The sequence below is a fragment of the Silurus aristotelis genome (genome assembly GCF_946808225.1).
Source record: "Silurus aristotelis genome assembly, chromosome: 4".
NCBI lineage: Eukaryota > Metazoa > Chordata > Actinopteri > Siluriformes > Siluridae > Silurus > Silurus aristotelis.
This window is the reverse complement of record NC_139577.1, coordinates 26,941,931-26,967,483: the sequence shown is the minus strand read 5'-3', so window position 1 is coordinate 26,967,483 and position 25,553 is coordinate 26,941,931. Positions and strand designations below refer to the sequence as shown.

At 39.2% G+C, this 25,553-nt stretch overlaps 1 protein-coding gene across 7 annotated transcripts in view; it reads right to left on the bottom strand.

Moving 5' to 3' along the window:
• The window catches only part of htt (huntingtin), a 65,004-nt gene that overhangs the window by 37,224 nt on the left and 2,227 nt on the right, over nucleotides 1-25,553 (bottom strand). For 2 of the 7 annotated variants that reach the window (XM_083538566.1, XM_083538567.1), the window contains exons 2-27: nucleotides 22,187-22,270; nucleotides 19,481-19,601; nucleotides 19,265-19,324; nucleotides 18,847-18,926; nucleotides 18,338-18,476; nucleotides 15,155-15,296; nucleotides 14,861-15,039; nucleotides 14,557-14,761; nucleotides 12,979-13,023; nucleotides 12,495-12,572; nucleotides 11,064-11,563; nucleotides 10,323-10,446; nucleotides 9,536-9,654; nucleotides 9,088-9,199; nucleotides 8,876-9,013; nucleotides 6,685-6,843; nucleotides 6,375-6,472; nucleotides 6,120-6,259; nucleotides 5,623-5,686; nucleotides 4,649-4,749; nucleotides 4,204-4,350; nucleotides 4,000-4,120; nucleotides 3,757-3,902; nucleotides 2,364-2,521; nucleotides 1,648-1,850; nucleotides 1,357-1,483 (exon numbers count right to left, since the gene is read on the bottom strand). In XM_083538566.1, coding sequence (XP_083394692.1) covers nucleotides 1,357-1,483; nucleotides 1,648-1,850; nucleotides 2,364-2,521; nucleotides 3,757-3,902; nucleotides 4,000-4,120; nucleotides 4,204-4,350; nucleotides 4,649-4,749; nucleotides 5,623-5,686; nucleotides 6,120-6,259; nucleotides 6,375-6,472; nucleotides 6,685-6,843; nucleotides 8,876-9,013; nucleotides 9,088-9,199; nucleotides 9,536-9,654; nucleotides 10,323-10,446; nucleotides 11,064-11,563; nucleotides 12,495-12,572; nucleotides 12,979-13,023; nucleotides 14,557-14,761; nucleotides 14,861-15,039; nucleotides 15,155-15,296; nucleotides 18,338-18,476; nucleotides 18,847-18,926; nucleotides 19,265-19,324; nucleotides 19,481-19,601; nucleotides 22,187-22,270 — 3,590 coding nt within the window. The remainder of the gene's footprint in view (nucleotides 1-1,356; nucleotides 1,484-1,647; nucleotides 1,851-2,363; nucleotides 2,522-3,756; nucleotides 3,903-3,999; nucleotides 4,121-4,203; nucleotides 4,351-4,648; nucleotides 4,750-5,622; nucleotides 5,687-6,119; nucleotides 6,260-6,374; nucleotides 6,473-6,684; nucleotides 6,844-8,875; nucleotides 9,014-9,087; nucleotides 9,200-9,535; nucleotides 9,655-10,322; nucleotides 10,447-11,063; nucleotides 11,564-12,494; nucleotides 12,573-12,978; nucleotides 13,024-14,556; nucleotides 14,762-14,860; nucleotides 15,040-15,154; nucleotides 15,297-18,337; nucleotides 18,477-18,846; nucleotides 18,927-19,264; nucleotides 19,325-19,480; nucleotides 19,602-22,186; nucleotides 22,271-25,553) is intronic. The other 5 variants (XM_083538569.1, XM_083538570.1, XM_083538571.1 and 2 more) reach the window with 3 other exon arrangements.

Genomic DNA, 25,553 nt, shown 5'->3' with positions numbered 1-25,553 from the left:
GATATCCATAAAAAGTTTTGTTTAAAGTTTGCCACAAGCCACCTGGGAGACACACCAAACATGTGGAAGAAGGTGCTCTGGTCAGATGAAACCAAAATCAAACTTTTTGGCAACAATGCAAAACATTATGTTTGGCGTAAAAGCAACACAGCTCATCAGCCTGAACACACCGTCCCCACTGTCAAACATTGTGGTGGCAACATCATGGTTTGGACCTGCTTTTCTTCAGCAGGGACAGGGAAGATGGTTAGAATTGATGGGAAGATGGATGGAGCCAAATACAGGACCATTCTGGAAGAAAACCTGATGGAGTCTGCAAAAGACCTGAAACTGGGACGGAGATTTGTCTTCCAACAAGACAATGATCCAAAACATAAAGCAAAATCTACAATGGAATGGTTCACAAATAAACATATCCAGGTGATAGAATGGCCAAGTCAAAGTCCAGACCTGAATCCAATCGAGAATCTGTGGAAAGAACTGAAAACTGCTGTTCACAAATGCTCTCCATCCAACCTCACTGAGCTCGAGCTGTTTTGCAAGGAGGAATGGGCAAAGATTTCAGTCTCTCGATGTGCAAAACTGATAGAGACTTACCCCATGCGACTTACAGCTGTTATCGCAGCCAAAGGTGGCGCTACAAAGTATTAACTTAAGGAGGCTGAATAATTTTGCACGCCCAATTTTTCAGTTTTTTATTTGTTAAAAAAGTTTGAGATATCCAATAAATTTCGTTCCACTTCATGATTGTGTCCCACTTGTTGTTGATTCTTCACAAAAAATTACAGTTTTATATCTTTATGTTTGAAGCCTGAAATGTGGCAAAAGGTCGCAAAGTTCAAGGGGGCCGAATACTTTCGCAAGGCACTGTATATAGGGAGGCGGGACTCCCGCATCACTGTCGTGATTGGTCTGTCAGCCGACAGACGTGGTGTGATTGATGCTTCCAGGATTGGTCACGCCCGAGGCGATTCCCATAGTGAGATACCGAACGAATGTTATCAGAGAACCGGGGTAACGTAAGTAACCTAAAGTTTTTAGAATGTCAACATATTCCAGAACACTACAACATAACTGCATATGATTGATCCTTCCTATTAGGGTTGGAACGGTACACAAAATTCACGGTTGGGCAACTCCTTTCAGTCACAGATAGTCTCCAAGCCCTCTTTCCTCAAGCTGTTGATCATTACCAATTAAATCAAGCTTCATAGTGAATGGAGACAGCAGGTCCCTTTTTTGTTAAGGCTTTCTTTTAACTATTAACAAAATAGCCCGGCAAAGAAAATGCAATGGAACCGACACAATAACTTGTTTAGAAAGGAGAAGAACATGTCAAGCGTCATCTCATCTTACCTGCATTGGAGTCTCCTCCTTTCTTTGGGCTCATGGGAGTGTTGCTGGGTTCAGTTGTGTCCTTCTCTTTGCCCTTTCGCCTGATTGGGCTCAGGGACGGAGTATTGGCCAGTGATGGCAATGTGGCCTGGGTTTTAAAAAAATTATAAAAGTGAAAAGGTTTACTTGATTTTTAAACACTATCATACAGCAATTTATAACATGCTAATACATTGTAACAAATACAGACCTAAAGTCTATACAAAGCAACAACTGCAGTGTGTGCTAGGAACCATTTAAATACAGCATTACCTTCACAGCAGGGCCTGGGGAAGTGTCCTCTAGCACATGTGCACAGATGTTAAGGACCTTTAGCAGGTGTGAAAACAACTGTTCTGCCATAGCAACAAGGGACCGGTCGCTCAGGGCAGGCCACGCCTCTTCCTGTTTGGAGGGAGCCGAGCCGGACTCTTCCTCACCACCCCATGGGCTTTTCATGCACTTTGGTGCAGCAGCTTGAGTTTCAGAATGAAAGAAAGGCACAGATATTAAGCCCACAAGAACAAATTATAAATTTAATAGCACTTTTGTTACATTTCGGCTCCTTTTATCTAATAACTAGGGGGTTAATGGTACACGCATTCGTACTGGGATTTTCCAGGGTACAGGGCTTTCGGTTGCACAATGCAATCCTTTTTACGTACGGAACATATTTAAAATCTGAGGTCCGTGAGCAACGTATTAAGTGGCAGACTGCAAATTAGTTTAGTCTCCGCCTTGCAATTTAAGTCCATTTTATTATTATTATTAAACTTAAAATTGTTCCTCTTATAGTATAATATAAGACTCTGACTTTCTCACTGTTCTTTGATCACACTGTTCTCTCTCTCACTTATTCTAATGGTGTTCAACATATCCAATCAGATGCATTGCTAAAAATGTCTAAATGTGCTACAAGCACTTGTGCAGTATTTTTGTGCTGCCATTTACGGCCAAACCAAAACTGTTACGGAGAGGCAGGTGCGCACCAGCAAGCAGGTTTCCAGCCAGAATCAAGGCATCCTGATGGGCAGAGAGGTCCAGTGGGAACCAGGCGGAGGAGAGCAGGGACAGTACCATGCTGGCCACTCCTACAATCAGTGACCTGCGGCTGTCTTCACTGCTGCCACTCTGACTCTGAGATAGACTAGAAAGAGAGCACAAGATATTATTGAAAGCTCAAACCTTTCCAACTGTTAACAAGATATATTAGTTTGAAATAGGTGCAGTTTCCTAGACTTTCAGCATTGGTTTGTCTCTCTAGCAGGTACTGCAACACAATAGACATGTTGAAATGTTAGCTAGGAAGTACCAAGTGTAATAAGTAATATTGTATTATTTTTACTTGTTATACTTATATAATGTATAATGCATATTATTTGCTTCCACTAAGCCCATATCTATATATTAGTAATATAAATGTACATTACTTATTATACTTATATAAAATAATATATAATGTACATTACTTATTATACTTATATAAAATAATATATAATGTACATTACTTATTATACTTATATAAAATAATATATAATGTACATTACTTGCTCCCACTAAGCCCATATTTTTCTATTACCGTATTTTCCAGACTATAAGCCGCTACTTTTTCCCCACGCTTTAAACCCCGCAGCTTAAACAACGAAGCGGCTAATATATGGATTTTCCCCGGTTTCACAAGCTTCATGCCAAAAAACTGAGCCCCATAACATTAGACCAATGAAATTGCCGAGCGGGTTCAGGTGAACCAATGAAACTCTTTATATTAAATCAGATGCACTACCACTAAATCAGGCCGCACCACATCATAAATATGGATGATGTTCCTCTGCCGTTTGACCTGCCGCTCATTCGGACTGTCAACAGAAAATGCGAATCATTCGTCACGCTGAAAACAACCGGGCATGAACAAACACACTTCACCTGTGTTCTGAGCTGCACGGCATCGGGAGAAAAGCTTCACCGATGGTGATTTTTAAACGCAGGACAATGCCAAAAGATAAACTCTCGAGAGAAATTGTTGTGAAAGGAAGGAGGAAGACAGTGAACAATGACTTTCTTGGTAGGCTACTGTTTAGATACAAGCCGTGTAACAGACACTGTCTTTTATTAAACCCTGTGTAAAGTTCATTAGTTTCAGTGTAGGCTTATAGACAGGTGCGGCTTATTTATGTTCAAAATAAAAATCTTTGCAAATTCAGTGGGTGCGGCTTATATTTGGGTGCGCTTAATAGTCCGGAAATTACGGGACTTATTATATATTATATGCAATACTTATTTTACTTATGTAACATATAACTTTTTTCCCGTTAAGCACACAACTTATGAGTTCTACATCTTACACTGTGAACGTGTATCTTACAGTACACACTCTGCGCTCACCTGTAGGAGCGTGCTTGGCCGCGGTTTAGGCTGGTTCGGCCGTAATGGAAAACCGGAGAGCTGACAAAGCCACAGTGCCACCCTGTGCTCCAGGTACACACTGGGAAAGTGAAGGAGAGCAGACATAATGCCTCACAGCAGCCGAACTGGAACAAACAGAGAACAGAAAGCAGTAAGTATACAAATCTATGGTTTTATGCATATCTGAAAAAGTATTAATGCTGTCAGCCTTCTCAAACTTACAGTCAGGGCTCTAGAGGTGGAAGAAGTAAATGCATGGGAGATGGCAGTGATGACTCGAGAAAGGTTGTTCTCCATTGTAACGTCAGACACGCCCGGCGACAGACTGTATCCTCGATATGTCCTATTAAAAAGCGCACATGTTGAATTTGTCACAAATATTTCACATGATGTCACGTAATAACATTAATAGTGTTTTATTTTTACCGTGTGATGGTGCTGACAGTAAACTGAGACGGAGGCTGGGTCTCATGCATTAGAAGCTGCAAGTAAACACTGCTCTGATCACGTGCAATGGCCACCACTGGATCTGCCTGAGCCTGGTCACAATCGTAGAATAACCTAGACACTAGCCTTAAAAGGGGCAGACACACACAATGTTTATTTAATAAACTGTCAAGTAAAAAAAAAATATACAGGATGTTCACGGTGTACAGAGACTGTTGTAAATAAACACTATTGCCAAACTAGTTTTGGAAATTAAAGACTATTTACAGACTAGGGTCAGGAGAAATCCCTCGTTTTTGGATTTGTTAGGTTTTTCTATTGCTCACAATTGCAAAGTGCTGTAAATGAACATATGACTAGTCACTGGCCTGTCCCTGTCTCTTTATTCCCCCATACGTGTAGACAGAGGCTTATAGCTGTTTACCTGGTAACAATAGAAGCCGCAACATGTCTAACACGTGGATCGTCGTCACCAAGAAGATAAAGCACTACGTCCTTAATTACTCTGTCCTGCAGACGCAACAACTGGCAGAAATAGAACGGACACGGAAAACAAATTTGAAACAGTTATTTCAAATAAAAACAAAACAAATTGTATATTTCATATGATTGCACTGAACTCTAGAGCAGCAGTTCAGTTCTTTTTTTTACATCACGGACCAGATTCACTCTAAATAATTTTCCCATTTCCACAAGGTCACAGGGCAAGAAATAAACGTGCATATTATATTACGATGATACATATTAAATAATATGATTTTATTAATCATTTAATTATGCATAGAAATATTTACAATGCAGAATCAGTGGGAAATTACTTAATGGACAAATTGAAAAACTTGGACACTGTACAGGAAACTATCATCTTCGCTGAAGAACAACTCTCGCCCACTGAATAAAAACCATTTAGTCTCTGAGCAGCTCCTTCAGTGACAGACCATTACATCTGAAGTGTCTGCAATACCGAAGGTCTTTTCTCTCTGCTGCTAATGGACTGTAAAATCAGAGCTGCTCCCAGTGAACCGGTCACCATAATACACACTGTTATTACTGTTTAACTGTGCAATAACACCATTTTAAACTGAGCAATAGTACCTATATGCAAGAGAAGCAGCTTGGTGCGACCTTAGGATTGAACGGCTAATGCCTTATTCAAGTGCCTTAAGTCCTATGCGTTAACCACTAAGCTACCACGGCCCGCTGATTGGGGACTCATGTTCTGGAGGATTTAAAAAAATAAATAAATAAAAATTATACCATTGGTATACCAAAGGAATGAACAGTGACACTACAGCATAAGATTGACCAATGCTGCATTAAACAGACTTCTTTATATAATTGGGCAGGATGGATCAAAATGTACGATTAGCAGTGAGAGTGAGTTGTGTGTAGCCTTACGCCAGTGTAATGATGCTCTCCTCTGTGCAACTTCTCCGTTTTCCTCTCAAGAAAGCACACTAACCTGCAATCAGGTGTAGCATGTTAGTCCTTAGCACTGCTTTAACAATGTACTGAATAGAGGTCGACTTATAGTGGATTTTACAAATGGCTAAGTTGAATTGTACTTGCCGATAAACGATATTTAAAAAAAAATGGATTCTGGATAAAAAGCAAAAAAAATAAATAAAAAAACATTTCATGTAAAATAGTACTGTTATTTTATTACGTAAACATGAAAACGTGCTAAATGAAATATTTGAATAAAATTTGAAATAAAGCTATCTCCGTGCAGCACGCAGTCTCGCGCGTAAAAAAAAAAAAAAAAAAACTGCACATAGAGTCAGTGATTCACCTCTAGAGGCCGCTCTAGCAGTGATTTTTTTTTTTTTGAATAGTGATTTTTTTTGCTAGTAGTGACGACAAAGAAAGCAACCTAAACTTCCAATTCATCTTACCGAAAGTCCACTTCTGCCAGGGTTTCCAGCAGCTCATTACGGACCAGCCAATAAGAACAATCCCTCAGGGTCAGGAGATTAATTAAGAGCTGCAAACCCAGCTCGCTATAATTGCTGCTGCATAAAGACATGATACAGTGCTGAAACGAGAAACACACAACCATACACGCATTTGAGAATTATTTTGTTTTTTGCGTTTCATATCGACGAGCTGGTCGACTGCATTGCCATGGCATGTACAGTACAGGTTCTTACCCTCACAGCCGAACAGGCCATCTTACACGTCACTGAGGACTCGTCCTTCAGACTGCGCTGTAGTAAGGGTACAATATCTTCCAAAGACACTTTGTTTCCTGAGACAGTAAGGAAGGATTGAAATTACTTGTGAGAAATGCAGAAAATACCAACACAAAAATACAGAAATTAGGTTCTGAAATGAAATCAGTTGAAACATTCAGGCTGGAATTTCCCCTCTCACCTGTACAATTCCCCTAATGAACAGCAAATTCTCTTGTCTATATTTATCCTTCTCCTACTTATCACATGGTTTCTCTGCAATTCTTACCAGTGGTGCTGTGGAGGCGTGCAAGCCACGAGTCCGTGCTGAAGCGAGTCTTGAGCAGGATGGCTTGAATCAAAGCTCCACACAGTATAGCTGTAGCTCCCCTAATCTGAGGGTCCCCGTGCTCAATGTACTGCAGGATGTCACTGATGTACTGCTGCTCTGTTAAACAAAGACCCCAGAACATCTTGGAGTTTGTCACCATAATAGGAGCAAATTTAGCTTAGCATTTTGGAGCCACATTCCGCTGGCAGACAAAAGATAAAAAAATTTGTAGGCTAATTTGTATTGTGGGTTCAAAATTGCACAGCAATTTAACAATGCAGCAATCAACATTATGAAGTATTGGTGAAGTCTATACTGTTTGAATACAGATTTTGACAATATCATGCAAAAAATTATGTATTCGCATTCATCATGTTTTAGACTTCATTTACATTTATGCCACACGTTTGGCAGACGCATTTATCCAGATTACAATTAGAGGTCGACCACTGCTGTCATAATGGCAGTGAGCCGTAAGCTGGAAAAACAGTCGGTAGGGATTTTTGCCGATAGTCCCAGCAAACTATCTGTGCTGATTAATCGGTAATTCTTTGGTTGATTATCGAATTTATATACTTAAGCAACTGAGACTGAAGGTCCTTGCAGTGGCAGCTTGGTGTTACTGGGATTTGAACTCACGACTTTCCGATCAGTCCAACGCCTTTACCAGTTCAACAAAGCACTAAGTTACAACCAAAAATAGTTGCAATATATAACAATAAGCATTAGAGGTCGAACGATACGAGATTTTCTCTGGCCGATGCAGATATTTAGAAATCGTGGCAATTAATGGCCAATATATGGTGCCGTTTTTTTTTTTTGTCGAAATGTTTTTCCGATTTTCTTTTTCTCCCCTTCATCTCATAAAATCTAATAGTTAATTAAATAAGACAAGATACAGAAAATTACTTCAATTATACATTTATTTCTTCTACAACACAAATCTCTCCAATAAGTGCACTTGTTACCATGTTTTGTTCTCTGAAGACTCGCTCACAATTTAAAAAAGTTTCAAAAAGTTATTCTTATTCTGTCCAAATGTAGTATCATATTTAACCAAGGAAATATATAAAGCTAGATTAAAATAACTGATAAGAACTTAAATCCCGGGACACACCAAGCTATTATTTTTTTGCCCACACCGTCGTCTTTAGTCGGACGGCATCAAATGTTTTTCGTCGATTCTGCATGTTGAGCAGCGGCGGACTCAGAAAAAAACAATTTCCAATAAGTCCATTTTAAATAAGCATATTTATTTAGCCAAACCTTCAGTCAGTAGGTTTTTCTGAGGTAAAGGATCATGGACATAGTGTGTTTCGGTGAACTGGGATATTTGGATGCTGTCGTACCCCTATTCCTACTCGTTCACTCAGATTTGTTGATGATGTTGTGGCGGGTCGTCTCTTATCCTAGAGATTCCTTGTGTATGTGTTACCATCTGGCTTAACCAAGTCCTTACTTACACCCTGATCACAGTGTAGAGTCTAAGGTTAATGCAACAATAAGGATACTTAATAATTCATATCTCTCTCTCTCTCTCTCTCTCTCTCTCTCTCTCTCTCTCTCCTCTCATCCTTCTACCCTCCTATTCTGTCACTGCTCCTGAGCTGATCACTGCTCCTGACCCTTTCTTCTTCTCGTATCCACCTGATTCCTCAACATGTTTTGCCACTAGATTAAGTTCTCTTCAATTAGAGAGCACTGTGTGCTAAAGATGGTTTCACACGAACAGTTTAAAGATCCATGAACTTACTGAGCAACACAAGGGCTTTGAGGATGGATTTGGACTGTAATATAAACACTACTACAATGGCCGAGGACCGCAATTTGCACGAACCGAAATTTTACTGAACTACACACCCCACCAATGATACAACTATAACGAATAGACATTCGGTGCCACCCAAATAAAGATGGGTTCCTTTTAAAGTCCCGTTCCTCTCAAGGTTTCTTCATACCATCTCAGGACATTTTTTTTGTCATAGGGAGGACTTATAAGTGATATAATCAGAGGCACAAAAGTAGAAATGCATACTTTATAACCTCTGCTTTGAGACATGTCCATTGTTTTAAAAGTGATATAAATATAAAACTGAATTGAGCTGAATACTGTATATAATACTGGTCCAAACATATTCCGGTGTCTTACCATCCGCCTGCTGTCCATCCACTGGCCCCAGGTAGAGTCTGTTAAAAAACGTTTCAGGGAGAAGAGCTGCTGCTGCGCCTACGCAACTGACGGCTAAAGCCTTTACGCTCACACGGACCTCCTTGTCAGGAACCAGCCCTGCAAAACGCATAATAAAGCGTCATAACCCGAGAGACTAAATATTTTATTTATAATTTTAGCGTAGTTATTACCGTTTCGTTGGCCGGTGAGCAGAAAGGAAGCAGACAGCAGCCGCACACAGTGCACCAGCGGCGCCTCCGCCGGGTCGGTGTAGTGTCCGATGTCCCCTTTAACCCTTGATAACTATGAGAAACAGATAAATGTGCAAATGTCAAATGCGTTTTAAAAAAAAAATGAAAACGTAGCAGTCTAAAACAGATGTCCAAAATTTTAATAAAGGACAAACTAAAGGAAAGCAGAGTTCCAAAAAATTCCTGGAGAATAGAAAAATAACCGATGACAAATGTTTACTGAACTGTTTTATACCACCAATAAAATTCATGTTAAACAAGACATGCATGAAACAAAAAGTCTGTTTGGGAATATGGAGATAATGGAGAATGGAAAACACAAAGTATTTATGAACACGACACATACTTTTATTTATAATCTAACACTGCACTTGGTGTGAGTTTTAACCTTGTTGTCGAGGTCCACTGGCTCCAGAACCTCTTCCTTTGGTAAAAAGCGATCCACGCTGCTATCAGAAGCTTGCCTGTTGTGGCCTTTACCCTCCAGTAGGTGGGGTTTGCTCAGTGCTGGCAAATTTTTTTTTTTTAAATAAACAAATAATTACATTTTTTGGCAAAGAATATCACATCAGATTAGATGATATATACAGATAAAAAAAAAAATTAAGGTTTCTAAGAGATGACTGAAGGCAACTGGCAAAAATTTTGCCACATAAAAACTGCATTAAAATAATTGTTAGAATGCTGTATAATAGAATTCGACCAATTAATCAGTTTCGCAGATTAATCGTCACCGATAGCTGATGGCTGGAACTATTGGCATAAATCCATACTGATAGTTTTTCCGTCTTCCGGTCCGCTGTCATTATAAGAGCAGCCTCTAGAGGCGAATCGCCGATACTGCATGGTTTTACACGAGACAGCGCGCTGCACGAAGAGCGCTATACTATATTTAAATTTATTATTAAACATATTATATTTATTAATTAATAAAGCACAATTTCATGTTTCAGTACTTTATTTTATTATTAAAGTTCAGGACTATTTTTACATGGTGTGTTATGTTTGTTTTTATCTAATATCAAACCTGGCAATTTGTAAAATCCACTGTCGGTCGACCTCTACTGTAGAAAGGTGCTAACAGGCTGTATGAATAAGGTTCATAAATTCTACAATGTGGCCGATTACTGGTTTACTGCCAGAATGTGCATGTAGCATGGGTGTGTGTTTTGTACCCAGCACAGAGTGAGCAAAAGACTCCGCAGCTTCATCAGGTGCAGCAGCCACTCCCTCCTCTTCCTCATCCTGCAGAGTTCCAATCTGCATCCCTGAGTACTGACTCTCACTGCCATCCAACACCTACACACACACACACACACACACACACACACACACACACACACACACACACACACACACACACACACACACACACACACACACACAACAAACCCAAAAATAGCATGAAGAACTGAAACGCAAGATTCAAAAGCAAACATGGCCACAAATACAAGCATAAAAAGAAACAAAAATACATGCATTATCTTTTCCTACATAAATAAGGAAATAGAGATATTTCAGATCACAACCTGCTATAAAAGACCAAAGCAATAATGGACTATGAAACTGTTCAGCACAAAAATTGTGCACAAAATCAACAGAGCCACAGTTTTTTAGGGGGGGAAAAAAATAGTCGTAGGAAGGTGACTAGTCAAAAACGGACAAATTGGATCTCAAAAATACACAAGCATGCTCCAAAATACCCATGATCACCTCATCATGCTGTTTACTGAAGGTCTGAAATAAAAAGTGTAGATAATCACCGTTCCTCGGATCAAAAAGAATAAAAAATGCACTTGCTGGAATGTAATATACGTGCGTGCATGAGGAAGAAAGCGCTCAAAAACAATGCAGATGAGCGCGGAAAGGAGAATGGGGAAGATTAAAGCATAACCCTCGTTCTGCCACCTGCTGACCTTGTCACTACTGCTAGCGAAGGAGACGGCAGAAGAGGAGGAAGAAGTAGAAGATATGGAAGAGGTGGTGGAGGAGGAGGCTGTGTAGGATGAAGAGGCCTCGCTGTCGGAGTGGAAGGAAGTGTATCTTACGAGCTCGGTGCAGTCCGAGGGCGTCACGGCCGAATCCGGACCCTCCGTGGTGGTCTGGGAGCTGTCGCTCGGAGGCGACGACGACCCTGCCCCTGTCGAAGGAGGATTGGTCTCGGAGTGCAAGTCTGTGGTGGCGCCCACGGCCTTGACCGCACTGCTCGAGCTGCGACTCAGCATATCTTCGTCTTCCTCGTCAGGGGTATCGGGTCCGCCCCCTTGTTCTGAGGATGCGCTCAGGTCTACAGAGTCGCCGGGCTGCAGGGCATGCTGGGAGGAGCGTGGCTGCTCGGTGATGATGTCGGCCTGGCCGAGGGACGACACGCCTGATGAGGAGGCGGCATCGCCCGAGCTTTCTCCTCCCACCGAGGCTGTAGGTGTATACCAGATTTTATTGCTTTACATAATCAAAATGAATGAATAAAGTCGAAAAGTTCACAAAAATATTAAATATATTAAATAAGTGAATCAATTCATTTATTGAAATAATTAAGAATGAAATAAATTAATTCATTTGTTATTTAATAAAACTGCGCTATTGAATTCTCAAATCTTTGATCTGCATTCAAGCCAAACAGGGACTTTTAATTGTACAGGTATAAAAATAGGTGATAGCGTTGCAGTACTACACGCAGTGTTAAGTGGGTAGTGCCGATAGTCCTTTTACTGATAGGTGGTGTACAAGTCGCGGGCCGGTCCACAGACCATTGATTAGATCAATTAGTGCGCGAATGGAACAGCGTGGCAGCGTGTCTCGTGAACGAAGGCATAAACCTTGGGATATCTACAGAGGACTTCGAGCACAGTGCGGTGATGAGACGCTCAGTAAGACATTTGAATGGTGTAAACATTGAGAAGATGGCAGTCAGTGATCCCGGTCGCGGTGGTTCCCTGGTGACGAAGGAAAGCAGGCTGTCCTACGATGGCTCGGGTGTACTGACCAATCTTTCTATGCCCAATCTTTCTGGGAGTTAGTTAAATGCTGGGACAAGAGTATAAATGTAGCAGGGGAGGATGTCAAAAAATAAATGCAGTTTCCGCTCATTGAAATTTGTTCTTTTATTTTAGAAACTCTAAAGTCCCGGTTTTACTTGAAAACCCTTTTTAATTGGGTGGAATACGTTCATTTTTAATTGCAGCAGTTATTCTAAACACAATTAGCATATTATTAGCATATCAATGTAACAGTTATTGATGATGGAAAAATCACATGGTATTAAAGGACAAACATTTCAGAATGGGCGTTGACTGAAAAACAAATAAGCACGTTACCCCTATGTTGAATGGAGTTTTAGGTCCTACCTGTAAAGGAGCCTGCTGTGACCTCTGCCTTCTCAGGGTCATCCTCCAGACCCTCCTCTTCCCCTGACAAGAGTTTACCTGAAACAGTTGCAGCATATAAGTTAAATGACCCGATCGTATACACGGTCATAGATATTACATTTAAGGCCCTTGTCCTGAATGACTTACATTGATCTTTTCCTACAACTGAGCAGCTATGGGGTTAAGGGCCTTGCTCAGGGGCCCAGGAGTGGCAGCTTGGTGTGTTTGGGATTTTGAACGATCTTTGGATCCAAAATCCAATTACTTAACCACTAAGCTGCCACCTGCCCCTTTTACAAAGAAAATTATTTGAAACATTACAAATTGGCATAATTGTTTGTCAATAACTAATAAGTTTATTTATGAATAAGCTCTATTTCTGTTGGATTCTTGTAAAAAAGTGATGGAAATTAAAGAACAGGTGAAAAAAAAAGTAAAAAAAAAAAGGCAAACAGGACGTCACCTTTCTGCTTCCTGAGGACGAGCGGACTGGAAGTTGATCCACCAGCTGCACGCATGCAGGAAGTAGCGAAAGCGGCAAAAAAAAGCCCCGGAAACCAAGGGAAATTGAGTTTAGATGGTTAGAGATTAGGTCAAGAGACAAGGCAGAATGAGAGGTCTGAAAATCAGATGAGGGATTATTTTTCATAGAATGATACAAGTTTTCCCGAAGGACAAAAAGTGGAACAATAGGAATACCAAGTCAAAAGTTGCATGCAAATTACACACTGTTAGAGATGTTAGGAGATTGGTGTTAAACAGATCTCACCCAAGAATCTCACTTTGTGGGATGTGACATATTCTGAATTCTTCAATCTGATTGGTCAGAGGTTTTGATTAAGTGTCTATAATGATAACGGTCAATAGTGTTTCCTCGAATGGGTTCATTCTAATGCATTATTGTTTTCCTAGTAACAACTCGTATAAAGAATACTGGTATTTTGTGTGATCATTTATAAAAAAAAAAAAAAAGGAGTCTCCAGTATTAGTGCTTTGTAACTATCAGACAAAGATGTAACATTAAAGATTTCAGAAAGGCTTCAGGATGGAGGCCTTTCAATTGCGATGTAAAAGGACGAGTGGATTTATTTGCATGTCTTTTTTGTTTCTATGCAACAAACTAGATCAAACATTAGAAACACATGAGGATTGGACAGTGACTGGACTAGAGGGAATTTGAAGCCATGCAATTCCGTCTGGACTGCATCTCATTTAAATTTCACCATACAACAATACAATAGCCTGGCGTCCGAGCTCTGTAAGCGCTATTTATAGAGCAGTCATCAGACATCGACAAAGTTTATAAGGAGCATGGAAATGTATTTCAGTTGTTTTTAGAGGAAAGAACTTTCCGGATGCTGAGAGTGTGTAAAGCTGTTATTCATGCTAAAAGAGGCTTTTCAATGAAAATATTGTTAAGCATCTGTACATCTATATAATTGGTTGGTCAAAGTAAATCTTTGTTTCACACAGTGTAGTTTGTTGTATATAAACAAAAAGGAACGTGCATGTGTCTTTTCAAAAACGGTAAAAGACGTAAATTTTCCAGACACTACAGTGGTGTGGAAAAGTGTTTGAAAAAAATGTAGTTTTGGATTTAAAAACTGCATGTTGTGTTCACATGTGTTGTCTTTTACTAATATTTAAATTAATTTGATGATCTAAAACATTAAAGTGTGACAAACATGCAAAAAATTAAGAAATCAGGAAGGAGGCAAACACTTTTTTTTTTACACCACTGTATATGACCTATGATCTTGTGTTGCTTACTTGTTCAGTCCAGGTGGAGTCAAAGGTGAATTAAACAAGTCTAGGCAAAATCCTAATATAAACTGTGATTACTTGTTTAAATTGGTGCTTTAAGGCTTTCATTTATAAAATGATATTTATCAGGTATCTTAAGCTAATTCACAAAAAAGACATAAAGCCGTGCAATATTTCATAACTGAAAGCCCTCAATGTTAAAAAAAAAAAAAAAAAAAAAACCCAATTCAAAGACAATATGACAAAAGCAGACCGAAAAACAACAACAACAATGTACCAATGAGCTCAACGATGCTCCCGCTGCGTGCCCGGCTCTCCATCTCCTCTCTGAAGACGCGGGTGTGTGTGATTTTGCCAGGAATAATAAGTGTGTTCAAGAGCTCAGGAGATGGAGTGCGAAACAGCTGTTGCAGGAGCTCCAGGGACGCAGTTACCACGTTATGATCGCGGTGCTGTGTGTAGTGTAGCGTCAGCTCGTACACCTGTTTGGAGACAAATGCCACAAAAAAGCAATTCGATAAACTATTTAAAACATTAGCAAACAAACACCAGACACCTTGTACAATGCTACACCACTGCACCTGGGTGAGCTGCTCGGGTGTTGGGGACACGTCCACTTCTTTCCGCATCACACCGAAGCTGCCTTTCAGACTGGTGCTTGCGTCTTGCTGCTGCAGAAGGGGCATCAGGTAGCGCAGGGTTAATAACACACCCAGAATCAGGTGGCTCGAGTGTTCCTCATCCACCGGCACCACCAGTCCTAGGAGAGAACAGAAACCAGAGACGTGGCGAAAACTGGTCAAAGAAAGAGAAAGCAGAAAATGAAAGCGCCGAGACTCATATATGGGTGATGCAGTAGTGTGTGTGTGTCATACCTAGCAGAACGTTAAGGAGCCATGTGTAGAAGTAGTTGGTTCTGCGTGAGTGCTGACACACACACACAGCTGAACTGGCTGCTGTGCGCCGAATAGTAGGAGAGCTCGACTTCAGATTTGCAACAAAGGCTTTCAGAAGCACCTACAAAACACACACATGGCTGTTCAAAAACACACACACACATACACATATATACAGTGGGGCAAGAAAGTATTTAGTCAGCAAGTTGTGCAAGTTCTCCCACTTAAAAAGATAAGAGAGGAATGTAATTTTCATCATAGGTACACTTTAACTATGAAAGACAAAATGAGAAAAAAAAAATCCAGAAAATCACATTGTTTGATTTTTAAAGACTTCATTTGCAAATTATGGTGGAAAATAAGTATTTGGTCACCTACAAAAAAAAACAAGATTTCTGTCTCTCACAGACCTGTAACTCTGGTGTCAAAGGACACCAGAAACAAAATTGTAGACCTGCACCAGGCTGGGAAGACTGAATCTGCAAAAGGTAAGTAGCTTGGTGTGAAGAAATCAACTGTGGGAGCAATTATTAGAAAATAGAAGACATACAAGACCACTGATAATCTCCCTCGATCAGGGGGCTCCACGCAAAATTTCACGCCGTGGGGTGAAAATGATCACAAGAACGGTGAGCAAAAATCCCAGAACTACACAGGGGGGACCTAGTGAATGACCTGCAGAGAGCTGGGACCAAAATAACACAGGCTACCATAAGTAACACACTACAGAATGAATAGGGCCATGTATCGTGAGATTTTGAGTGAAAACCTCCTTCCATCAGCAAGGGCATTGAAGATAAAACGTGGCTGGGTAACGAAGGAGGGGCTTCGTAAGAAGCATTTCAAGGTCCTGGAGTGGCCTAGCCAGTCTCCAGAGCTCAACCCCATAGAAAATCTTGGGAGGGAGTTGAAAATCCGTGTTGCCCAGCGACAGCCCCAAAACATCACTGCTCTAGAGGAGATCTGCATGGAGGAATGGGCCAATCCTCCGGGACATTTACATATATTTACACACATATACATACATACATACATATATATATATATATATATATATATATATATATATATATATATATATATATATATATATATATATATATACACACACACACACACACACACACACACAACGTGTAAAAACATTATAAATGACCAATTACATTGAGATAATTTAGAAGCTCAGCAGAATCTCTGATCAGAAGTTCATGGGTTCAAATTCCAGCACCACCAAGCTGTCCCTGCTGAGCAAGACCCTCAATTGCTCAGCTGTATAACTGAGATAGCTCCAAGTCACCCTGGAAAACGGCATCTGCCAAAATGTGTTGTACATATAAATGGAAATAATCTTTAAAAAGTCAAATATATGTGCAGGTGCTTTGTGTTCATTTTGCAGGGTGCCAATACTTTTTATCCATTCTTTATTATTTTTTTTTTTTTTACACTATTTGTGTTTCATAGCTGAAATGCAGAGACTCCACCCATATTTTCAGTGTTACAATTTTAACCAAACATCTCTTTAAAAAAAAAAAAAAAAAAAGCAGCATTAAGAGCAAAAAAATGTTAAAAATAAAACTGATTCACTGCAGAGGCAAAACCCAAGGGAAAAAGGGTGAATGAGTAACATCGAGCAAGTGAGAGTCAGTGGGAGGAGAGAGGAAGGAGAGAGAGAAAGAGATCGTGGATAATTGAAGCCAATCTGAATGAGTCACTCTCCACATTTAGAACATGATGTCAGCCCTCATGCGCTTATGACCAGCATCTGAGCAGGCAAGCCTCTAACAACACTGAAGAAGGAAAACATGTTAGATCCCCAGCTGATCCCCCTGTATTACAGTCACGTGACTTAAGCAAGGTCACATGTCTATTATACACACTTCAGTGGAGGCTGGAAGGGCTGGTGATCATTTCAGCAATTAATCAGAGGCTCCATTGTGGGACTGCAGAATCGCAAAGAAAACATCTTGCTCGGGATAATAGGGGAGGGAAAAAATGAAAGCATTTAAGAATAAGTGAATGAGTGAGTGAATGAAAACACAATGTAATGCTGTATAATACTATACACGAAACGTCCTGATTCCTGAGCTCAGGGTTCCTACACAATACATAATTTCAAAATTCAATACTTTTGCAGACCAAATTTAACATCAGAAACAATGATTTTTAATTCGAACTTAATAAAATCGATAAAAATATTAAATCGCAACTTATTTGCACATTTTTATCTTTTCTAAATGTACCTTAAAGTAATACTTTTCAAGTTTTTAATACTCACATCAACATGGACAAATATTGATGCTTTATGCAAATTTATGTTTATTATTAGTGAAACCAAACTTAACGACAAAATATTCATGTAAATGTTTTAAAGCAATTATTGTGTTTGAAATTACGTAAATCACCAGGACACCAAATGGAATTTTTGCTTTGTTTCCGAACGGACAGTTTTAATTGCCGGATGTGTGCGTCATGGTGGATTTTGGTGATGATTTGAGACTTGGTGCATCAGTAAAACAAATGTTTGATGATTAATAATTTTTTTTCGGAAAGGATGTCGGTCCTTTAAAAGTTTAAATTTCACCTCTTTTATATTAATATATATATTTTTTTTTATAAAAAGTCAAACAGAAATGTGCATAGATAGATAGATAGATAGATAGATAGATAGATAGATAGATAGATAGATAGATAGATAGATAGATAGATAGATAGATAGATAGATAGATAGATAGATAGATAGATAGATAGATAGATAGATAGATAGATCATAAAAACACTTTTTGTTTGAAAACGCATAATTTTCAGTTTTGGCCTTAACGCTGAGCTTTTTAGAGAAGAAAACAAAACGCTCTTCTAAATGGATCGATTTGAAAATTCCATTTTCAAATGTATCTGGATTAGTGTAGCCTTTGTTTAACAACAAATATATGTATATTTTTAAAAACCTTACATTTATAATACCGAATAGAGCCATAGTATGAAAACAAATATTTTTCAATACACAGCCCCCCCACCACACTTTGAGCTGTAAGGTTTCCAGACAAACCTGCAAATTGTAAATGTTTCATTCACAATACAAAGTGAAACTGTAAAATGTTTAACAGATGCAGCCATATAAATCTTTTTTTTAATCGTTTTTCATTTAGGATTTTCTTACTGTACCTTGATCTCGGTGTCATTGGCAAAGTTCCCGAGGGCTGCCATGATTTTGGGGATGGAGGAGGCCACGGTCTCCTGCACCGTCTCCTCCTGCCGCTTAGTTATGCGTGTCAGGCAGGGCAGCAGGTTCACGAGATACGGCCTGAGGCATGTGAGCAAAAATCTGCAGTTATGTACTGATACATTCTTACATGTTTTAAAAATCTGCTTACAAACTCATTCCTAGGCAGGGCAGCAGGTTCACGAGATACGGCCTGAGGCACGTGAGCAAAAATCTGCAGTTATGTACTGATACACTCTTCCATGTTTTAAAAATCTGCTTACAAACTCATTCCTAATGAATGATCGTTCACTACTTGATTCACTTTCTAATACTGCTTTTACACGCTAACTAATGCAATTACAGACAGTATTTGGCCCGAATCAAAACAATTTCAATAAAAATAAATTAATAAAAAACTGGGCAATTTAACACGGGTGCTTAAAACAAGTGTGCGACCTCCTAACCGTACCTGCATTTCTGCGGACGCACGAGATGGGCGAGCTCGGCAAACCGCCACAGCGCCGCCCGCAGGCTCCGAGAGGCACCGTTCTGAAAAATAAAACAGTACACTATTTACTTAAAGGTGCACTTTGTAACTTTTAAATGTACCAACAATAATTAATCCGTGCTAAAGTTAACATAGAATTTACAATGCAAAGCTTTTTTTTTTTTTTTTGGCTTGGGTTCTGCATTTTCAGCTGTTTTAGTTCTCCCTGGAAATGACTGTGCTGAGCCACAAAACGCAAACCACAAAGCATTAGAAAATTCTCATTTGACAGGCAGTCAAACTTTATCGTATGGACAAACCTTATTACGAAGATGTTGCATGCGTACATTTCTCAGGAAAAGGAATAACAATGAAAAATAAATAAATGCATTTGCTGTACCTTTTTAATCTCTTTATAAAGCTCGAGTTGCAATCGAGGCAAGTTGGAATCCATCAATGCCTATTGAGAGAAAGCAGAGAAATAGGACTGTTTCATTTCGCTTTATTTCAGCAGAAACGATTTTTCTAATAATTATCATCCAATAATTTCTTCGACATCTTTCCCAAAGAAAAAAAGGGATCCCAGGGATTACTGCAGAAACATGGAAGAACTCACTTTAATGATTTTGTTCAGGCACTCGTCTGCAACCATCCTGACATCCGACTCCTTGTCATCGCTGCACAGCAGAAACATTTCCATGGCTATTCCCAGAAGTTTCTGAAACTCTGGGGATGTCCTGGTGAATGAACAGGAGTGTGAGTGAGTGAGTGAGTGAGTGAGTGAGTGAGTGAGCATCAGAATCAGATTTATATACAGGAATGGAACTGGGTATTTACAAAGTAGTACATTTATTCCATAAAATCTCCATTTAAAGCTTTAAATGAACAGAATTAAACGACTGCCTTGCCGAAACACAACAGTCACAAAATTATTGATTTATTCGTTCATTTTTATTCATTTATCTGCTTTATAATGGGAATATGTGATATGTATACATGGGACGGGCCAGTGCTCAGTGGTTAAAGCTCTGGGTTACCGATCGCCAAGCTGCCACTGTTTGGCCCTTGAGAAAAGTCATTAACCCTCTCTGATCCAGGGGGAACTGTACCATGGCTGACCTGCACTCTGATCCCAACTACTTTACAAGCTGAAGCCTCTTTCTTTATTAACTACTTTATCTTGCTCAGGGGGTGTGTGTGTGTGTGTGTGTGTGTGTGTGTGTGTGGATGGGTGGGTGGGTGACACGCACTATATTGCCATCAGTATTGTGTCACCTGGTCATAAGTATAGTATGTGATTTTTGAGCATTGCACTTCACATTTAGCCCCAATTAGCTCTTATAATTGCCTCCACTATTCTAGGAAGATGTTCCACTAAATTTTGTTGTGTTCTTATGGATATTTGTGTTCATCAACCACAAGGGTATTATGAACGGCACTGAGACTGATGTAGGTGAGGATGCCTAGGGTGCAGTCAGAGTTCCAATTCATCCCAAAAGTGTTCAGTAGGGATGAGATCAGAGCTCCATTTCAGGCCGCTCAAGATCTTACACCTCAATAGCATGTAAACCAGATCTTCAAGGAGCTCACTTTGTGCACAGGCCATTGCCATGCTGGAACAGGTTTGGGTTTCCAGGTTCAAGTGAATGCAAAATTTTATTATAGCGCATCTAAAGACAGTACAATCACAACTGAGCGCCTCCAGCTTTGTGGTAACACTTTGGTCAGGGGATCGAATACTTTTGGCAATATATTGTGTATATGAAGTTTATCCTACATCGCATTTTTCCCGATGTACAAGTTTTCAAGCATTTCACTACATGTCGCACTCTGTATGAATGTGTATGTGACAAATAAAATGTGATTTGACAGGTGATATCTCTAGTCACCACAGTGCAGGGCTCGAGACATAAAAAAATAAATTAAGGAGCCCTTGGCTCCTATGACAAAAACAACTGGCGCCAAATAATATTTTTAAGTACCACACAGGGAAGAACTTCAAAAAATGTCACCCTGTCATGTGTACATCTGCCATCTCTTTACAGCATGGCCTGGGAACTGAAGCGATCATATATGCGGTGTTGAATTTTATTTTCAGCTCTTTCCATTCTCTTTCGGAGTCCGCATGCACGCGACACTGAATGGCAACAGTGTTTCCTGTTTAGCGCTTTTCGCCATTATGTGATCACGAGCATTTTTATGCTGTTGACTATCGCCGTGTTTTCTTACTGTCTCTTTTTTAAATGATCTGTTCCGGTAATAAAATCAGTTTCCCCTGCAATTTCTCCGGCCCCTTTGGAGCAGAAGTCACAGAACAATTTCAGCGTCTCGTGATCGTACCTCAGCCACAAAAACTCTTAAATCCAAGAGGTTTTTTAAATGTCGTGTGGTGCTTTTATTTAAGTTTTCAATGACTGACACAGAAAGATGGTGTCTTTGTTGTCCTGCCTCTCTCTGACGCTGGCACAACTGCAGCCTGCTCTTTACTAACAGGTGTTAAGACGGAGACAAAGACTGTTGGAAAAAGTCTGATATTTTTAGTTTCGATGTGTTTTTTCTGATGCTAAAAGGTGAGTTTTGCTTCAACTGTCCAGTTATTTTGGCGCTTTAATTCATGCGTCTCAGTTTATTACATCACCAAATAATGCGCTTGTCGAATTCCTCACAGAACACGCACATTAAAAGTCATAACATGCAGATTATTTGGTCATAACGTGTACATTTATATGGTCGCAGGTGGAGATCTCGGCAAAAATATCACTTGCAAGTTATTATTTTTGGTCGCAGACCATTTTAGTCGCAGTCTGGAGCCCTGTAGTGTACATTGTCTACTAAAACAATAAGGATTGACAGCCCTCAAAAAAAAAGTTCCCCCTTAAGACATCTTAGTAAGCACAAAGCACAGTCCAGAGCTGCTTAGTTTGTTGTAAATTGGTCCCCTTCTGAATCTTCACGCAGCACCTGGCCGTCCGTCATCATACCGAGGATATTAATGTCTGCTGAGCTGCCCTTTAACCAGCGTGGCATTTTGATCCGTGTTCATCTCAGACCCAGAATAAATCAACCATTCAAATATTAATATCCTAAGAATAATCATTTTCCCATCAGGTGACTGATGGGGTGCTTTTTCTTGGAGCATCAATCACACGACTAACACTCTCAGTTCGATTCTCCCGAGGGTGCGCAGCATTTTCAGTGATGAACTCAAATATGTGTTAAAGATTATTCGCTCGTGAACACTCATGAACATCATTTTATTTTTGACTCTTCGGATGACTCATGAAAAGTCAAATTAAATGGATGAAGTGGACTTCCCTCCTACCTCAGAGACTGCGCTACGATATTCTCGCATATAGTCAAACAATGAGTCACTCGGTCCTTTTTGGTCGTCGCGAGATCTTTTTTCCTGGAGAGAGAGAGAGAGAGAGAGAGAGAGAGAGAGAGAGAGAGAGAGAGAGAGAGAGAGAGAGAGAGAAAAAAAAGAATGCATTTTTACCATGAAAGAGTGTTTGGGTGTATATTAGTTCATATGTTCATAAGTTATACATTTCTATTCAAACGACCTTCATGTCAAACGTGATTTGAGATACAATCCTGAAGAAAACAAAAAAAAACTTTTTTGTGCTCAGTGTATTTTACACTTGTCCGTGGAACCATGTGATCCAGCAATCAGTGTTGCAATTTATCTAAAAGGTGATCAATAGAGTTGTGGTCAGAGCTCAGGTCTCCTAGTTCAAGTGTAGGGAAAATTTGCCCTCAACCAATGGGGAAGGATCACACATGAATGTCTGTGTCCTGTGTTTATTTAAAAGGATGGTATAGAAGATGTGTGACAATATTATTATTCAACCAGAGACACCCAACGGAATATAGGGCTTTTCTTTGGATCACTGAATACTTCTTAAATAGCTGTATAAAATGGTGTGGCTGAATTATTGAATGGTCAGAAGTTGTGCATTATTTTTATATAACAGCTAGAAGTCGACCGATTCTTCTTCGACACTGATAAGATGATTGCTGGAACCACACCGATAGTTTTTCCGGGTTCTGGTCCACTGTCATTACAAGAACGACCTTCGAGAGATGAATCACTGAAGCCACATAGTGCTTGTTTTAACACGCGAGACATTTTACATATTTTTATTTATCTTTTTGTTTTTATTTATACATTTGTATGTTTCTTTTTCACCGATATTCTTGTATGAAATTTCAGCAATAAAAATAAAATTTTAGGCAAAAAAGAAAACTAATTACTTGTTCATTCTAGTAGACTTATTTTTCCTCTTGTACATTTCGTATTGCTCTTTATTAAAGAGAAAGAACTTCTTTTCCAAGTATTCGATTAATCACTGGAATAATCGTAGAATACTCAATTACTAAAAATAATTGATAGCTACAGCCCCATATTTATTATTCATAAATATATAATCATTATATTTATCAATGAATATATTCATATGCACTATTTTACATGGTGTTATATAATACTTTTAAACGAGTATTCATTTAAAAAACTATCGGTCGATTAATCGGTTATCGGCAAGTACGATTCGACCTAGCGGTATCGATCAAATTCAGATGAGGTCATAAGTGTGCATGTGCTTTGCAGAACACAATAACCTTTTTTTAATAAAACAATTATTGCATTTTCTTTAATTTAGCACTGGCCTGAATCCATTATTTCACACAGCACATGTTTACATGTAGCTCAAAAAACACAATAACTACATTTACACATATAAACCAGTTCCATTACACACACTTGAATACTAATATTGTGTTGGTACCTGAATAATCAATTAATATTTATATATTTCGTGAGTTATTTCATGAGTCGGCACATCCAGCATCTGCATTTTTGACCCCTTTTCAACAGTGTCTGATTTCGAGATCCATCTTTTCACACACAGGACAACTAAATTAACGTTTGCATCAGAAAACATTCATCAATTCTCAAGAGGGCAACATGATACATTAAGAGCCGGAGAAAACCTTTAAACAGGATAATCAATAGTAATTGTTAAAATGTTGCCTTTTAGTAAACGTAAATATCTTATGATCGTATGAAGCAGCTATTGAGCAAAAAAAAAAGTAAAAAAATAATAAATAAAAGATAATTGACACATCATCCTGTTCAAATGTTTATACCCCCCAGGTTCTTAACGTAGGGTCTTCCTTTCCTAAATATCAGGGAATGTTTGCAGAGTGAGAAGATAAATAAGAGCAGGAACATTAATTCAGACTATACAGTATTGAACCAATTAAATTAATCATTAACATTTGCTCTAATATTTGCAGAACAACAGATGGGTATAACAACATGAGCTGTCAAGTTATTCCTTACATGCATCCCAATACAATGTTGAGCATTAATTATATATGTACAGTCTACAGACATGTATTAGAAATGAGAATTGATCAGTAGGCTGCTGTAAAGCCATGCTCTAAAATGACGCACTGGTGGCAAAACAGAATTCATGCACATACAGCAAAAGAGCATTTTTTGATTTTATTTTTAATCCTCACTCAAAATTACTTAAGAGTTGATATTTCTTGTCTGGGACAACCCACAAACCCCCCCCAACCTCTGACACCAAGCAATGCAAAGTCTCATAGGTCAAGCTGCAACAGCTGGAGGTTTATAAACACCCCCATCAAGCATGTCAAATCTGATGTCGGTCCAGTATTTCAGACCAGCCCTGGCCCTAAGTTCAGATCAGCGCACTCAGGGTTAGAATCACAAATAAAATCGCTTGGGGGAAAAAAAAAAAGGTTGTGTGGAATTTACAATGTACTACTAATAAATAACAAATAGATGTAAGCTTGTGTTTAATGTGCTTTTATTTCCGGCCTCTGACTAAAAAGTAGAACTTCCTATTAATTTCCTTACCGAGTTCAGCAGGTGGCGCAGTTCATCTTAGCTTTAAATGAGTTATACAGCACATATGCAAGAATTTACTTCAGACCTTTGTACACAGACAAATTCCCTTGTTGTGCATCATGTTTATCCTACTTTACAGCTTGGAAATGACATCATTCCAAGCTCCGAGTCTCTCTCTGACCTCATATTTCGGATTCGCATTTGTTCCTGCACTGGAAATGGAGTGAAAATACCTGACTGGATAGCAGTTCAAAAGTTATCTAAGATATACTGTAGTTAGACACGGTGGCTCATCAGAACATCCTCAATGGTTTACCTCATCACACACAATCAATCTCCTTACTCAAGCAAATCTTATGGCTTTTGCATCGGCTCCAATTTTTTCACGAAGCCACATTCCTGGCCTTCTCGGCATGAGTCCCACTGCCGCAACCTCTTTTTTAAAACGCTTCAGCCATTCAATTCACTACTGTTGTACGTGTATACACACAACTAGAGATCAACCGATTGCATTTTTACCGATAACAAGGTTGGATTTCGTAGTCGATTAAGAAACTGATCCATTTAAAATAGAAGTGAACTTTACTAAAATAAAAAATTTAAATAAAATAAAAAAAAAAAACAGTAATAAATGCATATATTAAAATTAAATACATATAAATGTTTATTAATAAATTACAAATTATGAATTTAGTATAGCGCTCTCTGTCTCACGTGTAAAAACAAACACGAGGCACCATTGATTTGCCTCTAGAGGCTGCTTTAGTAACGACAGCAGACCTTCTCAGCTGGACGCAAGCAGGAAAAA